Raw genomic sequence first — 18,638 nt, forward strand, 5'->3', positions numbered from 1 at the left:
ACAACCTTTATTAATTTCAGCTCCCTAGACCAAGTGGTTCCAATTCCATTGATGTGTTCAAAAAGATTGTACTTGGTTTTCGCCAGTATAGACACCCTATGGTGAACGGCTACAGTTACCATTTCACTGGTCAAATCTGACCCCTGTCTGATAACACTCATTATGAAGGTAAAACCTGACTTTCCATAAAGCCCTTCTATCTTTAGCGACTACTCTAAGGCAAATCTAAGACATCTAACTGATGACCTGATGAACTGTAAGCACTCTCTTCCTGTCACTGATCCCATCTCACTTGCTGCCGCATTTGCGGATAATTCCTAGGCCTACCTCAAAGCATGCATTGAGGCATCTTTCCCCATAAGGCATAAATAAAATGTCAAATTCAGGAATAAGACTCTGTGGTGGAACCCTAGTATCAACAAACTATACAAGAACAGGAAGACGATCACAGCCTGCAAAGGGAAACAATACCCCATTAGCTGGATATGAAGTCAGAAAGATCAACAAAGAATTCAGAATCAAATTCTCCAAAACTAAACATGATTTGAGAATTTCCACCTCTGCTAAAGACATCCACAAAGCGTATATATTTTTGGAGCATTTACAACACACAATCACAGTTCTTGGTAGATACAATGTATACAGATGTGTACAAGTGTCTGTTCAGGGTGCAATGCTTATTACATAGGTATGCTGTCAGACTGGACCGAACAAAGGAACATATTTATTCTATTGAAAAAGAGGTGAAAAATATGCACTTTACAAGGCATCATAAAGAATGTAAGAACTATAAAATGTTTTTATTTTCCATTTTGGCGCAGGTACCAATAGACTTGAGAGGGGGAAATTATAAAAATAAAGCAGAACAGAATGAAACCCTGTCAAATAAAGTTGGGGGATGACAGACTCCCAGGGCTGAATGATGCCATTAACATCAAATGTTTTCTAAAAGATAGAATATTAAAAATAGTAAAATCACACGTGTATATAATTTTTCTAAACTTATATTTTTTATGTTTAGAACCTAGTTTTAATAACAAGAACACTGTGTATTTCTAAGTGAGTAAAGTTAATTGTTTTTAACCACTTTAATTAAACAGTTCATTGTTTCTTGTTTCTTATTGGCTTATTTTTATATAAAATGGTATCAAGTTTTGATGAAGTCATTCTGTGATGAACTTGGAGATTAAACAAGTAATAATCTAAATTCTTGAGTCATTTCTTACTGCTTTTAAAATATTTTATTTTTTATTTGGTGTATTTAATCACTATTGGGGGTGTTTGGGGCAGAGCCCCTCAATGACCCTCTTCAAGAGAAATCTTGACGAATGGATGGGAGATCATAGGTTTACCCCTGGGATCTCTTCTGTGTCCCTACTAGACAGAAGCACAGTAAACTAACCTTAAAAGGCCTATCTTCTGTGACCTACTATACAGAGGCACAGTCAACTAATCTAAAAGGGTGGCGAAAGCCAAACACACTCTGGCTAGGCTTATAAATGCCCTAGGGCAGATAGCCTAGTATCAACCTATGAACCTATGAACCTATTACTAAATTATTTCTGTTCATGTTAGTTCAGCAAACCAGAAATAGAGGACTAGTCAGTTCATGTTGCTGCATTTGCTTGGGACAGTTTTTGTTTTTCTCAATACTGTTTTCATTGGAGGGGGCTAGAAAATGAACCTTTTTATTTATGGTTGCCACTATACCTCAGTTATTTCATTATAACTTTGTACTCTATTTTAATACATCAAAATCATTAAGTGGTTATGTTTATTGTTTCTAAATGGACCTGCCATTGTAAAGTAATCTTGGAGGTTTTTCCCAGAATCCACTTCAAGCCCTCTTTATGCATGTCATGCTAGACATAAGGAAATATTTTTTTTTATCTTCTATGTGAATAGAATAGCAGTAGTATGAGTCACATGCATCTTGAACAGCTCCTGGACCTATTTTTTTGCTTGAATTACTCTGATATGTGTTCTCAGAGCTGTTGTAAATGCTCACCAAAATAAACCTAATGAAGGGCATATTTTAAGACTTCCAATATTTTAGTCCAAGCACTGACCGACCCTCTCCCACATTCTTCCTGAGGTGTCAGAACTATCATTGTATTCCAGGAGCTGTTAACTGGCCACTCCTATTTCTACTTCAAACAACTTTTAACAGACATTTAAACTGCTTTGCTAGTCAGTGTCTGTTGTGTGAAGAAGTCCATTTTATCTTGAATGTTGTCAAAATCTGTTGTATTTGTTTAAAATTGTTTCTGTATAATCTGTTGTATTTGTTTAAAATTGTTTCTGTGTAATGTAGTATGGACTTTATTTTTATTGTTTCTACTGAGACACAAATGTCAATACTTGTGACATTTTCCGACCTGTGTTTACTGGTAGCTACACCCTTGACTTGTTGCACAGTAGCATGTTACCAAATCACCCAAACTATGAACCTTGAGCATGACAAATTTGTATTTTTTCTCTTTTGCCAGAATTTGTAAGATTATGATGTACACTGTTTTGCAGGGAAATAGCCTTTCATTTTTAATAGGATAGTATGGGTGAATTGTTAACATGTATCATGTATTCCATGTTTTATTTGTATGGTGCTTTGGTGTTTTTTTTTTGTTTGTTTGTTGTTTGTTTTTTAAACATATCTTATAGTCCACCAGCTAGCTGCTTGTGCCCCTATTGTGCAAGAAAATTAGCCTGGTGCCTCCACTGCCTACAGATCCTTAAAGGATCCAGTCCTATAAGACCTCCTGCACCTCCACAAAATTAATAATGCCTTAAACATTGGCTCATAACACATTCATTTCCATCAAAACATAAGTCAGACCTGCTGGTAAAATAGATTAGAGAATCCTTCTTTTATTAAATAGACTTGAAGGTGTTGTGTGTGTCCCTCTCAGTGTGAGCTCACGGGTTTCCAATTTTTCTGGGCTTGATCTTGTAATGTTAGCTCAAATGAGCATTCAGTGTATTGATATGGACCCAAGACATCATTCACATGGCTACTTAGCCATAATGACCTGCTCCTAAGCTTCCTGCATTTATTACTAGTCATTATTTCTTTGTCATTACGTTGTTAAGATTGCTATATCATTCAATGCTTGATGGATTAAGGCAAGAAAATGATGAAGATATTCTGAAATGGTGACAGGAGTTGAAGTCCAGAGGGGAGGTTGGCATAATGGTTAAGGTGTTTACCTTACAGACACAAAATGACCCAGAAGGGCAGTTAGCCTAGTACTAATCTGTGAACCTATGAACCTATTATTCCTCACTCTGACATCACAATTCCTACTGGCCTTGTCTGCCATAGATGGCCACTTTATCAAATAAAAAAAAAAGTTGTGAGTATGCTTTTCCTTTATTGAACTTGACAAAGAAATTCAAAGAGTTGTGCACAGCAGGTCTTAAACTGTACAGTAGATCACCCAAAGGGTAATGAAGTGAAGTTAGAGAATGCAAACTTATTTTATTAAAGTCAGACATCATTACTGCATGAAGGTATGTTCGTAGGTTCATGGGTGTATACTAGACTAATGGCTACTAGGCCCATTATAATCTTGGTTAGGTTGGTTATTTCCCTTATAAGACTAGCTGTGCAACCCAAATGTGACCCACAAATGACTTCTATAGAGGAGATTTACTGACTGCTTCTGTGCATTGGAGAAACAGATGCCAGACCAGGAGTGAATTTCCAATTACCCACACATTGGTCCAAGTTGTGCTTAAATAGGGTTAGGTAGGAACTGTGCTTCACGTGGATGGGGAGCCTGTTCCAGAAAATAGCAATTCTGTGATAAACATAGATGTTTCTCCAACACGTTCTATTTATGTCTCAAGCACAATTTAGGTGACTTCATTGTTTCAGTCCAATTTCCTGACATGCCCTTAGCTGTTATTGTTATTTCTTTTGTAAACTACAATTATTGGTTTACCCACTTAGTGGAAAGTGGACTTCTAATGGAAATTTGTTGTCTTTAATATAGGTTAACGTTGGCATTCTTATAGCTGTAACAAGAATAATTTCCAGAATTGCTGCAGATAACTACAAGGTACATGGAGATGCCAACGCTTTCAAGTAAGGCAACAGTTTTGTATAATATACAGAATTTTAATGGTGTGATAGTGACTATGTGTACCTTCAAATATATGTCTTCCTTTTCTTTGATGGATTTATAAATTATCTACATCTTTTTTGTTTGTATAAAAATGTTTTATTCTTTAAACTTTTGGCAATTAAGACAAATACTTCAAGTATTCAGTTGGGTAATTATTTTTCCTGCTTGTTCTGTAATGTTAGGACATTTCTTTAGAGAGTATGGGTGTATTTGTATGACATGGTACTCATTACCTAGAGGAATGATCGAGTAAGACCTAGGCTTTTTTAAAATGACCATCCATAAACAATCAAATCAGAAACTAGCAATGTTGTTTTGTAAAATCAATAAATATCAAAATAGGGTTCATTAAGGACAGTTAACTTTGTTATACCAGTGTGAAAATAAGCCGCGGTGGTACAGCAATAGCATTGTTGCCTCACAGCAAGAGGTTCTCCTGTTTGATTCTCGGCCGGAGTGCCTTCTGTGTGGAGTCTGCATGTCATCCCCGCGGTCGAGTGGCCTCCGAAAGACATGCGTGAATGAGTGTACCTTGGATGTTGAGCTGGCAACTCAGTACCATAAAAAAAAAATTGACTGACAATCATTAGCAGACCGGAGTTCCGCTGTGGTGACCCCTAACGGGAAAAGACAAACATCATGTTATAGCAAACTGAAAATGTCGAACGTGAAAAGAGCGAAAGTGCTGAAAACTCGAAGTTCCGTTTTTGAGATTGCAGTACAGTGAAGATTGGGATATTTTCCCTTTCCTCACTGTAGTGCGATTTCGGAGTTGGAATATATATTTAGCAGGGGGGGTGGGGGATGCAGCCCCCCCTCAATACAGAGTTCGAGTTTTGGTATTTTTGCTCTTTTGAGCATTCGACATTTTGCGTCTGCGATAATATGATATAGATGCTGTAAATATGCTGAACACTGAATTCTGCTAAATGAATGTTTTGGAAGACAGCTTGATTTTTTTTTTAAACGTTTATTTTTTCAAATGACCACTATGGAAAAGTGTTGCCTTTTCTTTCCAGGTAGTATGCTTCTTTAATGTAGTTTTGCAGCTAGGTTTGACAAAGCAAGGACAGACTCAGCATTGCATTGGACATCTAGTGAGTTGTGGACTTCAGTGAGGCTTTTGGAAATCCAAACAGTGTGTCATACTTAAATTCCTGTAGTCAGTCTGTTAGAGTAAAAATTAATTAATTGCATGATTGTTAAAAATGAATTAGCTGGATTAGAACTCTCTACAATTGCTGTTGCACTGTACAGATAACCCATTTGAAGGGAAAGGCAGGAGAAAATTATATCATGCACTTTAAGTCTGAGTCCTAAAGAACCCCTTTAGGTCAGAATGATTAATTTAGTTGTGTGTGTGATCAACTCTTACATCTGATTATTATGTTCCATAATATATAACCTGGAAACAAATTTTCACAGAATGCCTTCATTCTGTGATCTTAAATGAGTTTCTTCATTTAAATATATCTAACTTTTATATGCACAAGTTTCATTACAGTATAGTGCAGGGACCAACACTTTCTGTTATATGTCACAGATTAAATATTAAAAGAGCCCAATAACTGTATGAGACTCACAAAGAACTAGACTTTCACTACACTTTAGTTTATTTCACCAGAGGTGACCTTAGATCTGAAAAAACAACTAAAACGTTATTAGTTATGATGTGTAGAAGTACGAACAGAGAGAGAGAGATCACAAAAAATTGGAGAGCAGGAGACAACAGCCAATAAGCATTCTTGATTCTATCCTTTTAGTGCTTAAGATAATTTTTAATGTTTTGTTCTGGATCACCTCATGCCGCTTTACAGATCTGCTTACATCATGTTTTGCTTTTTTTGACTTGTGGTCAGTGGCGGAAAGCCAGAAGTGGTACCTATATAGATTACTCAAGCAGTATCTGTGACTGCTGAGGTCTTTGGCACATACATTACTCCTATAAGACCAGATTTCTTAGCCTTAGTGATCTGAGGTCATTGCGGAAATGATAGTCTCTTTATGTCCTTATCACTCTGTAGACAGCTTGGTAAACATATGTAGTATGTTTCTAGTTAATATCCAAGAAAAATGTCATTATGTTTATAAGATCATAGGAAATACAAGCCAACTAAGTCATGAGACCAAAAACACATTACCTGTACCATCCTATTTGCTGTACCCCCTTCTCAAAAAGAGTAAATTAGGAATGCCTATCAACCTCTTAGAGAAAGAAATCTGGCCAAAGTCATAAATAATGGGGGGACAAAGACTCCAAAATAGGGACAATTTTTAAATATTGTTGTTACAAACTTAGAACATTGATAGCATAATGAAGCATGAATTTTATAAAGGGTATGAAGTCTAAAACTCAAATCTCTGTCATTATTTTTTTACTTCTGTCCCCAATGATTTGACAGAAAACCACAATTTTTGGAGAAACAGTCCAAAATATGAGGCACAGTTCTGCAAAAAATTAAATAGTTGTGAGGTATGAAAGTAGGTCATCCTTTGAGTAAATTTATAGGTGCTCATCCAGTCACCCATGTTTAGTATGATGGATGCTATCATGTCACTTTGTTTAACTTGCAGGGAAATTTTGTTCCAGAGGTGAAGTGGCTGATGGGTGAGACGTCTGTCTCTCCAGAATGCTTTATGTAAGAGCTGGTGAATATTTATGTGCCCAGTTCTGGTATTAGTGGAGATATTTAACTTGTGAAGATTGAGTAGATTATGAAGAATGGGACCGATAATGGTGCGGAATGCAAAATCTTGAACAGCAAACAGTGGCCTATAAGAAACCAAGTAAAGGGATAGAACTTCAACCCTTTCCTGGTAGCATAGAAATTTTAGGCCAATAATCTTTTTGGTTATGAATATCTAGGTCCTTTCCAGTTGCTTTATGTGTCTAGAAAGCTACATACTGAAAAGGGATATTGTACTCGATAATTGGGCTAAATGAGGCTGCATAAAGAGAAATGATAACTTCATTTGACATGCATGATGTGCCTTTAAATATTAGTTGCACTAAATAGAAGAATTTTTTAATCATTGCTGTCACATGGTGGTCAAAGGAAAGGGAATTATCAACCCTTGTTTCAAGATTTCTAACTACATTACCGTTTTGGAGTGTGGTATTGGCTAAACTGTACATTGAAAGAGATAGTTGCTTACCAGATGTAACTATACTACACTTTTCCCTGTTTACTTTTAACCTTTTCTCCATACATCATTTGCTTACAAGCCTTAGTTACTGTTGTAATAAATTGGTATCAGAGGGATATTTGACAATAATACCCAGTCACCAGTTAACTGCAGATTTAGCTAACTAAAGGTCCTGATTCCTAGTCTGGAGATCAGAGAAGTAGATGCCAAAAAGGATAGGTCTCAGTACTGAGACATTATGCATGCCACTAGTTACCTTTATCCTTTCTGAGAAGGTGTCTTCTACCTTAATTATGTGACTTTTATCTTTCAATCAGTTGGTTAGCTATCTAACCATATATGGCTCTACTCTTAAATCTCTTAGGTTGTTTACGATGTCAGCATGGGGTATAGTGTCAAAAATTTTGGTCAGATTTAAATAAGCAGTGTGAACAGAATGTACTGTGGTGGTGGTACTGCGGTAGCATTGTCGCTTCACAGTAAGACGCTGTCCTGTTCGATTCTCAGCTAGATCATCTTCTGTGTGGAGACATGCGTGAATGGGCGTACCTTCATTGAAGGTTGTGTGTCAGAGCTGGCAACTCGGCACGTAAAAATCTACTGACAATCATTAGCAGACCGGAGTTCCGCTGTGGCAACCCCTAACCGGGAACAGAGTGTGTGACCTTCTCAAAGAAGTTAACCAAATTAAGTAGGTAGGATCTCCCTTTGACAGAGCCAAACTGATGCTGTTCTTCTCTGATAAGGTGTTGATATCATAATATATTAGGTCAGATATATGTTGCATGGCTTTGCAAATCACAATAGTCAGGCTAATGGGTTTGTATTTTCCTGGGTGAGTGATAGGACTGCCCTTGTCAAGGGGCATCAGCACTGCAATTTGCCATACTTTGGGGACACATCTTGCAGCTAAACTCTTGTTAAAAAAACTTAAGCAGGGAGTGCCACAAGGACATGTTTGTTGCTATTTATTAGATATCTATGTAAATTATCAGGCCCTGTGCAAGTATTATTTTTGTTCCTTTGTGATATTTGGAGGTGTAAGGTATTCAGGGAGTTGTAGAATTAAGCTAGTTGCTTCAAAAGTAAAGTGTGCCTGTCTGCTGGTATATTTTCTATGTCTATTGAGTCTAGAGTTTGGAGCCATTTCAGAGGAGTTCAGAACATTGCTGGGTAGTATTTATCCACATCCCAATTTAAAAAAAAAACAATACTTATAATTATTCTTGGCTACAGAAGCTAATTTAAGTTCAACGTTTGCTTTATTAGCCCTGATAGTAGCTTTTCGTGCATTACTGATATTCTTGATGCATTTTTTTAATGAGGAATTTTATATCTGTTGTGTGATTTATGCTTTTATTTTTCTCTTGTTTTTGCCAAAGACTATCACAAGGTCTTCTTTAATTACATTTGTAATCTCAAACCACAATCCAGCAATACGTTGAGCTGATTGTAACCAATGTCACCTGCACTGAGGCTGAAGATATAGCGAACCTATTGGCCTATATATTTAGTTCTTACTTTAACCCTCTCTCCCCTCCATCTGTCCCTCAATATATATCTGAAACTGGCTTGCTCCAGCTATCACACAACACCAAGTCCCAAAAGTGCTATCAAAAGGTAAAACTACTGCAGTGATGGGTTCTGACAATATCCCTGGATGCATCTTAAATAGCATGAAGCATGATTTAGCCACACCCCTAACAACATTTCAACCTAGCCTTCATACAGGTTTTGTAGCAAGTGAATGGAGAGCAACTACAGTCACTCCCCTCATTCCTCTCAACTGTCCAGATTTTCACGGAATGCCCAATTTTTTGACTATTTTTTTATCTGTTCCTCTTAAAATTTGTGGTTTTCTGGCAAATCATTGAGGATTAACACCACTTAATAATAACAGAAATTTGAATTTCAGACTTCAAATTATTCAGAAAATGTATACTAACACAAAACATTCTCTTCTAAGAAATTTCTAAGTTTATAAGATTAATATTCAAAAGCTGTCCATACTTTTTGTACTAAGAGGTTGAGAGGGATGATTCCCCTGCATAGGGGAGAACCTTCCATGGACACAAGCAATTAGAGACCCATAAATCTGACAAGCCTCATATGCAAAGCCATGAAAAGATTTTGCATGAACCTAAACAGTCAGGGCATAGGGACACTGCTAACACTGGACCGTCAGTTTGGATTTTTCAAGGCAGGTCAAGCTTACTCAACCTGGTTGACTTCTGAAAAGGTCACCAAAGCAATGGATGAATGCAAAATGATACACATTGCATACCTCAACATAGCCAAAGATTTTGACACAATTTTCAACTCAGGCATAGTAAAAAAGCTAAATAAACTGGAAATAAACCCCTCTGGAAACCAGATTGCCAGCTGGCTCACAAATAGGATGCAAGATATCAAGATAAGCGATGTTACATCCACAAAGAGACCAGTCACCAGTGGAGTCCCCCGGGTTTCTGTGCTGAGACCTCTCTTGTTTGGCATCCACTTTTTTGAAGTAAAAGCCAATACCAAAAGGTATGGTTGATTACATTTACAGATATCTGCAAGCTAGGAGCAGTCACTGAATCCCCAAATTACTTCGTTATCCTGTAGGAAAGTTTCCCCTAAATAAATTACTGGTGCCAAAATCATGGACTGAAACTTTGTTGTTGTTGTTTGTCTTTCGGCTTTTCCCAGTAAGGGGTCGCCACAGCGGAACTCCGGTCCGCTAATGATTGGCAATAGATTTTTATGAAATGCTGAGGTGCCAACTTGACTCCTAACCTTCAATGAAGGCACGCCCATTTACACACGCATGTCTTTCGAACGCTACCCAACTGCGGAGAGGACATGCAGACTCCACACAGAAGGCACTCCCAAGCCCAGCCAAGAATCAAACAGGAGAACCTCTTGCTGTGAGGTAACAATGCTACCGCCGTACCACCGCGGCATAAAATCATGGACTGAAACTAAATGCCAAAAATGCGTTATTATATCCCTTTGGAAGTCATAGTCATTTAACCTAGGGAACTTCCATATTAAAAATAAGCCACTAAGAGTTGACCTAGTTGTTCAGGATTTGTTCAGAACTTATGTGGACAGTGACCTAACTTTTGACCAACATGTGTCCATTGCTGTAAGAATGTCCTTCCTTCAGTATTGCACAGTTGATAAATAAAGGGATTCTGTGTAGATTTAGGGATGTCATTGCATCAGCATTTCATTTTATTTTGTTTTTATTTCTTATCTGGTCTAGAACCACAATCTATATGTGTGCTTTTCAGTCTCAGCCTGGCCTTGTTGCCTGGTTAAGTGACTTGCTCAGGCTCAGACACACTAAGCAAATAGATGAGGGAATCGAACCCTAGACTATAAGATGCAGCTATTTAACAATTCATAAACTAAATTCTTTCTACTAACTGCCAGAAAAAAATAACAGTAATAATGTAGTCATCACTGTGGAGAAAGTATTAACATATGAAATGTGGATTTTCTCATTAATATAACCTTTATTTTGCTCCATTACAATATGAGCCACATGCAGTCTTTTTTCTCAGTTCAGTTACCACATTTATACATGGCACTTAAATGTGTGATGGGGTACATTGAATAGATTTTTAGACTGCATGCTGATATGTCATTACATTTCCCCAGCAGTGGGCAGTTACAGAAGCTAATGTTTGAAGGGCAGACTATTTACAGATTCAAAATACCTGTTATTAACTGGAGTTGAATCTTGTACTGAAGATCAGTAACTTTGGATAAGCTGTCAAACTTTGTTCCACTGAACAGGATCTCTTTGCAGACCCACAACAAGGTTAAGAAAGTAAGAGAGCCATAAAGTGCATTCAGTATGCTTATTCTTATAGAAGATTGTGATTTCTAAAGAAGGGTTTCCTGTAAGTTGTGTTACCTGAAGAAAAAAAATAGAATCTTTTCCTACCACCTTGACTTATTACTCTCTTGCATTTAGTTTTGTTGCTATGCATATATCTGACGTATTGAGCATGAAGGATGAACTAAGCTGAGTTGTATTATTTCAGTGAAAGTTTTGGATTAAGGAGTTTGTTAATTTACTGGTATTGATATGAGATCTGTACTGATCCCCGAAGGAATTTTTTACCGAAACAAAAATGGCCGGGCATACTTATGCAAAAGTGCTTTTCACCGAAGAAGCACTTTCGCGGAAGTATGCCTGCAGCTAGAGGGAGTTGTGGGGGAATGACTGTTGCAGAGACCGTACTACGGTGCGGATAAGAGAAAACATCCCTTCTCCTCACTGTAGTGCGATTTCGTAGTGAGAATATTAAAGTAGGGGGGTGGGGGCACAGCCCCCCACATGAGGGGTGCAGGGGGGCTTGCCCCCTGCAAAAATGTTAATTTACTGTTTTTTTCTTTTTTTTTTTAACACACTTTAGTGAAAGCGCTTTTCGGTGAAAAGCACTTTTGCTAAAGTGTGTTCAGTGATAGTGGATTCGGACTGTTGAAATATAGCACTAACACACATGGACCATTTTTCAAACTTTGCCTGGGAGTGACTTGTTCAGAGTCACACAGTTAGGCATATGGAGGTTGAGGGAATCAAACTCTGGACCACAGGAAGCAGCTTATTAACAGTTCATAACCTTAATCCTGTGGTCAGGACAGTAGGGCACTCTCATTAGCTTATTATTATTATTATTATTATTATTATTATTATTATTATTATTATTACTATTATTAACATTTGTTGACCAGGAAAGTCCACTGGGTCAGAGACCCATTTTCAGTAGAGGCCCGGGGAGAAAAGCTCCACACGCAAAGTACAAATGAATCAATAACTAAACTCAAAGAGACAATGTTACTGATGTGACAGGAAAAAACATCCTTATCCTTTTCAGTAAATGTAAAACGTCCTTTAATTCAGATGTAGTGGCCTAAGATGGCTAGGGAAAAAATGAGCCATTTCCATAAACAAATCAAGCACAATATTTGACATGCTTGAGTTTGTCCATTCAGTGAATATGCATTTGATGAATTATAGTTCATCGGTCACAATTTACTAACGGTGTGTTATTTATTTTCTGCACTGCTGCTTTTCTAAGTTGGTTTTGCAATTTGTTTTTAGAATGCTGCTTGTTAAATTTAAACCAAGGACTTCTATCTAACCCGATGTTCTACTCTAATAGCTTTTCTGCTTCACATTTAACTGTTTACTGTGGAGTTGCTAATAAAGTCTTTCATGTAAAACTAAAATGAAAAGGTCAGAGTGGCACCTTTTAAATTTGATATGAAAATGCCATTGTCTTGCTTGTGGATAGGTTGCCTTCTGTTTGTTTATTATGTGGCATCCACATATACAGGCTTCTGTTAATTCAGTCAGCACTCATTTGATTAAAACCATTTGGATTAATCAAGTAAACAGGTCTGCAACAATTAAAATACATACATATATATCCATCTCTCTCTGTATGTATGTATGTATATATATATATATATATATATATATATATATATATACATATCAGTCTATGTATGTATAACTATAATATATGTAACTATAATATATATATATATATATATATATATATATATATATATATATATATATATATATATATATATCAGTCTATGTATGTATAACTATAATATATATATATATATATATATATATATATATATATATATATATATATATTTAGTCCAGGCATTTGTGACCTCCTGTAAGGGTGCAGGAGTACCCTTAAAAGGGTGTTACATGAGGCCTTGTTCCCCATGTAAAACATATCAGTGAAGCTGTATTTGGTCACCTTAAACAGACAAATTGGCTTCAGTGAAGCAGTTGGTAATCAAGTCAGTTAAATTTATTTACGTACAAAAAGGGCACTAAATAAGTCTACAGAGTATGCTATAGAAAAAAGAAGCGCTTTAAATGCTGACAGAATGCTAATCAGAGTCTGACAGTTTGTCAGCTAGGCATAAATAGCATGTATAAGCTTTGAAACCTGCACAGAAGATGTAATTGGCAAATGCAGCTGTTTAAAAAGTGAATCTTTAATTTAACATCTGCATATGTGTATATCACCAGAGAGCAAACAGATAAAAAAGAAAAAAAGAGAGATACAGTGCCTAACACTGTCTCTGTTTCCTTTTACCTAAAAAGCTACTGTAAACCATTGCCAAGCACTAGCAATGAAGAAAGAGTTTTGTTCCTTAATAATTGCTAATATTGGGCAGCCGCGGTGGTGCAGTGGTTAGCGTTACCACCTCACAGCATGAGGTTCTCCGGTTTGATCCTTGGCTGGGGTGCCTTCGGTGTGGAGTCTGCATGTCCTCCCTGTGGTCACATGGGTTTCCTCCGGGTGCTCCGGTTTCCTCCCAAAGACATGCTGTAGGTGGATTGGACACTCTAAATTGGCCCTAGGCGTGAGTGTGTGTGTGTGCCTTCTGTGGAAGGTTGGGCGCCGGGCTGGCAACTCTGTAAAACTCCACTGCCAATCATGAGCAGATAGGTGATCCACTGTGGCGAACCCTAACCAGGAAAAATCCAGAAGAAGAATTGCTAATATTAAAACATGACTTGTTATTACTGGTCAAAAGTTGAAAATAGTGCAATGAAAAACATTGAAAAGAAGCAGGTAGAAAAAAATATACCAAACTGGATAAATTTGAAATCTTGTGCATTGAGATTATGTTGAGCAAGTGTTCTTAAAAGTAGTATGCCAGTTTACATGATGACCGTTGCATTTAATGCAGCGAGCAGAGTGCATATGTACCCTTTTAATGCAACAAGCAAGCTAGAACTCTGATTAATCATCATGTTTCATCCCCATTCATGTTAAACTGACCAATCAGATTCTGTCAAAAGATATCCATTTCAAACTCTTCATATACGTGTGTGTTCATCCAGACAAGAAGTGCATGGCCATTCAGTCATTCTAACTTCCGGTTCTGTTTTGTAATGTGCATCTTTCTAGCATGTTAAGGCATCCTCTTCCTTACTTACAATGGCAACTCCGTCACTAGACTGACATGCTGTAACTACATCAGCATCTACATGTACATGCTAAAGATTATTTATCTATTTCTAATAAAATGCATGCATATTGGGGGCGTGTGAGTATTACGTTTAACTGTTGTGATTAAGTACCACTCAGAGGCAAGAATAGACATTAAAAACCTTGTCATCGCAGTTTGGTCCCTGCATGAGATTAATTGACAGTCTAGTTTTTTTTCAGTGAGATGCAAACTTTTTTACAAAGCTTATGCACTTCAGTCACATAGTTTCAAACACTGATTTTTTTTTTTTTTTTTTTTTTATAAAAAAAGTTTACTTTTTGAATTCCAAGACAATTGAAATGGGAAGATAACAATGTTTTGTCAAATCCAGAGATTTTCCTTTTCCCTAAAGTGTTGTGACACTGGAATGAATTGGTTATGAGTATGTGGGACGGGGGCAGTGTAACTTCCCATATTGGGGACGTGAAATAGACTACACCTTGCATAAAACATTTTTCCCATATTTTGACATTTCAGAACCCTTTTCGTCACAGTTGTATACCCATGAAGATCAGATCATAGCACAAGACAAGTGATTGAAAAACAACACAGGCCTCATTACAACAATGGGATTTATAACCTTCTATAACAGTGATATTATATGGAATAATCTAATTGCATAAAGCATTGTACATATGCTATAGCATAAATTAAAAATGCATAGTATATCTTTAACCGTAATGTGCAAAGTGAGAGTACCACTTTATGAAGTAGTACCCATAATGCTAATCTGCACGTGGGGTATTATGTGGTTCTTCCTGGTTCTACTATGAAACGCTGAGGTCCTGAAAATTGATGATGCAACAAAATGAAAAAAATGCCTGAAAACTAAAACGGCAAAAAAAAAAATCCTTTTTTTATTGTTTTTTGCAGACCTTCTGCACCCCTGCTTGGGGAGGGCAAGCCCCCCATATCCAGGATACCTATATACACCAACTCCATGGCTGCACCAACTCAAAGAAGAGAGAGATCTTCCAAAATGTGAATCATTGTCAGTGCATATTTTGAAATTGCACTGGCAATTATTTTCTGTTGCCTCATGCTGTTTGACTTTTTTATGTGAGATACTCATGCTTAAGGAATTTCTGCTCGAGACTATGTAGGGAAGCCTGCTCTTCTTGCAGGTCTGTTACTGTCGTGATAGCAAATGTTTCACATTTATTTAGACTGGCTCTTGTGTGTCTTTGTTACAAAATCTGTGTAGCAAGCGTGTCTATATCATCCTGAAAGAACACGCACACATTGCAGTAACTCGTATTAGAAAATTAAATGACATGTTTATTTGCGGACAGTCTGAGACCCTTTCTGGGAATGCCATCTCAAAGACATGGGCCTGCACTGCAACTGGAAAAAGATGATATTTTCCATTGTGTTTGGGAAGTGGAAGAAAGAAATATGCAGTGCTTCTGTCGAGCCGTCAGAAAATCCATAAAAGATCTTTGAGGCTGTGAGTTGTGTCTGTTAAAATTCGTGCTCATTTAACTGCCTTCAGCTGTTTGGTGGTGTCAGTTCATACCCGACCCATATGTGCGAATGCCGGCTGTTCTTCAGATGTAAGAATAGCAATAGCATGCTTCTCTTTCAAGTAATCATCTTCCTTTGGTATCAGTCATCTTTCTACTATGCCATTAGATCTGAATCTCCTTTCTGACTCTGTTTGCATAATCTTGCATAGCTTTTTAGTGACAAGTTAGTTTTTATTATTATTATTTTTTCTGCTTGGTATGTAAATAGATTAATTTGACTTATTTATTAACAATAGTTCTAGAAGGTAACCATTTGAAATGTCGTGACCCACTAGAACGAGTCCCGAAATACAGAGTCTGAATGGAAAAAAAAGTTTAAAGGAGAAGAGTGATTTTTTGAGATTCACCCTTCTGCTGTGTTTTTGGTCTTTTTTTTTCGGCTTGTCAGCATTTGGCATTTTGAGTGCAAACATTTAAGTAGGAAGCCATACTAGAACATACGCGTGCTTATTTTGTTTTATTCACTAGGGAAATAGGAATTTAGCAGCTCCCATAATATAGAGGATTATGAATGCATTGATGATCATAACCTGCGTATTATGTATTCGAGACATGAATGCCAAGAAATTCACATCTCGAATGAAGCTGGAATGGCTAGTGAAGTGACCTTGTGACCCCCTCACACCCTGGCCCTTATTCTCATCCAGAAAGTCTGAATCTCCATTTTTCTGTTTGGCAACATACTGTTTCAAACAAATTGGTTGCGAAAACCATTCAACAGGGTTACATATGGCAGTGGGAGGAAATTCCTCCTTTCCAGTAGCTCATTTCTAATCCTGCAGATCAGGCTCTTTTGTTTCCTCCTGTTCTTCATCACATGCCCTCCTAAGGAATGATAGAACCTGTTCCTCCTTCCCAGGAGATAAAGGAATTTTATTCAAGGATGTTAGGGTCAAAAAAGAAAAAAAGAAAAGAAAATGCTTGAAGAAAAGTTCTGGATCTTTCTTTCCTAAACCTGTTTGTCATAGTACAGAAATTCAAAATGATGTCACTTCACAACCTCGTACAGTACCTGTTCTTCCTCTTACAAGCTGCCTGGTAATACTAGACTTAAAAGAGGCTTATCATCACATTCCTATTCATCCAGGCTTAAGGAATTTCTTAAGGTTTTGTGTGTCTGGATCACATTATCATTTCTCGGCCTTGTCCTTTGGACTATCCACTGCACCAACAGTGTTCACAAAGTGCTTGGTTTCAGTTGTAGCTCATTGCAAGCTACAGGTTATCCACATTTTTCCATAATTAGACACTTGCTTAACTTTGTAGAGTCTTTTTCAAACTGTCATGAGTCTCTCTATTGGGTGACTCCCTCACACAGGATTGTGTTCCTGGGATGACAACTAGACATTTCAGTTCAAAAAGCTTTTCTTCCATGGGAAAAATAGATCTTTATCTAGATCTAAGGTTTTCCACTCAGACTTTGGTCACTGACAGAAATACTTCAGAATTTTTGGTCTCATGGCATCTGTGATTCTCATGATACCCCTGGCAAGACTCCACATGAGAAAGATTTGGTCCCAGTATCAACACCCTTTATCTTTGCAGATTCCAGTACTAGGGTTTGTCAGAAGAGAACTATCTTGGTGCGCACAACAGATATCCTTGAATCCAGGTCTCACCATCTCCATTCCTGCTCAAACACAATTAGTCACCATAGGCAATTTGGACTTTTCTTGGGGAGCAGTTTCAGAAGGGATAAAAGTGCAGGGAGTGTGAGAAACCAAGAGCAGATGCAAGTGCATAAATATCAAGGAGATGCTTGTCCTGATCAAGGCAACTCTCTTAACCATTTTTGATCCTTTGGACCTCTTCACGTTTACAGACAATACCACAGCTATGTAGTATATCAACACACAAGGGAGAAGCAGGACTCACCCCATTTGAAGACTAGACATGTTAGCTTGGGATATAGCTTCACAACACAATCTCACTCTGCAGGCATCCCACATTCTGTCAGAGCAAAACTGTGTGTCTGACAAGCTAAACATGACCAGGGCAGGCCCTCAGGATTGGAAACTAGATCGGGGGGGGGGGGGGGACGGCAGTCTTCCAAGATTTGCTCAATCTCTGGGGAGCTCATCAATAGACCTATTTTCCTCCTCTGTGAACAATCAACTGACAAAATTCTGTTTCAGGACTCCATTCAAGAAAGCCTGGAATACTGGATCTATATCAGAACATCAAAGTTTTAAACTTCGAATGTTCTAATATCGACCTATTTTGAGCGAACGCTAAAAATAGCAAAGCTGCAGAACACCAAATTCTTTCCTAGGGAATGAATTCAGTTGGCTGGTTCTGTGGCTTCACTATTTTCAGTGCTGTGGTGAAAATTTACAGGTCAGGTTCAGGTAAGTGTGCGATTGCGTGGTTGTTAGGCTTAGGGTGCGGGTTAGGTGAGTTAGGGCTAGGGCGCAGGTTAGGTGAGTTAGGGTTAGGGCGCGGGTTAGGTGAATTAGGGTTAGGGGCGGGTTAAGTGAGTTAGGGTTAGGGCACGAGTTAGGTGAGTGTGTAATAGTGACAGAACTTAGGGTTAGGGTTTGGGTTAAGGTAAGTGGATAGTAGTGTATGTATAGTTTAGTGTAGGGTTAGTTGTAGGATTATAAGTGTATGTGTGTGGATTGATGTTTTTTAGGTGTGCTTGTGTTGTGTGTATGTGTTTTGGAATACTGTTCTGAATGTTTTATATTATGTGGTTTAGATATTTTAGGTTTGATGAAATAGCGTTCGCTATTTTCATCTTTCGATAACGTGATATAAACACGGAATACAGATACCTTTTTTTTTTTTGGACAGGAATGTCCCTGTA

At 37.6% G+C, this 18,638-nt stretch overlaps 1 protein-coding gene across 2 annotated transcripts in view; it reads left to right on the plus strand.

Annotated features, from left to right (window-relative positions):
* ADGRD1 (adhesion G protein-coupled receptor D1) overlaps window positions 1-18,638 on the plus strand; it is a 2,063,662-nt gene that overhangs the window by 1,792,895 nt on the left and 252,129 nt on the right. For both annotated transcript variants that reach the window (XM_044068759.1, XM_044068760.1), the window contains one exon: window positions 3,996-4,087. In XM_044068759.1, the coding sequence (XP_043924694.1) occupies window positions 3,996-4,087 (92 nt within the window). The remainder of the gene's footprint in view (window positions 1-3,995; window positions 4,088-18,638) is intronic.

Source organism: Protopterus annectens, chromosome 4.part0 (assembly GCF_019279795.1).
Source record: "Protopterus annectens isolate FY-2018-M chromosome 4.part0, PAN1.0, whole genome shotgun sequence".
NCBI lineage: Eukaryota > Metazoa > Chordata > Ceratodontiformes > Protopteridae > Protopterus > Protopterus annectens.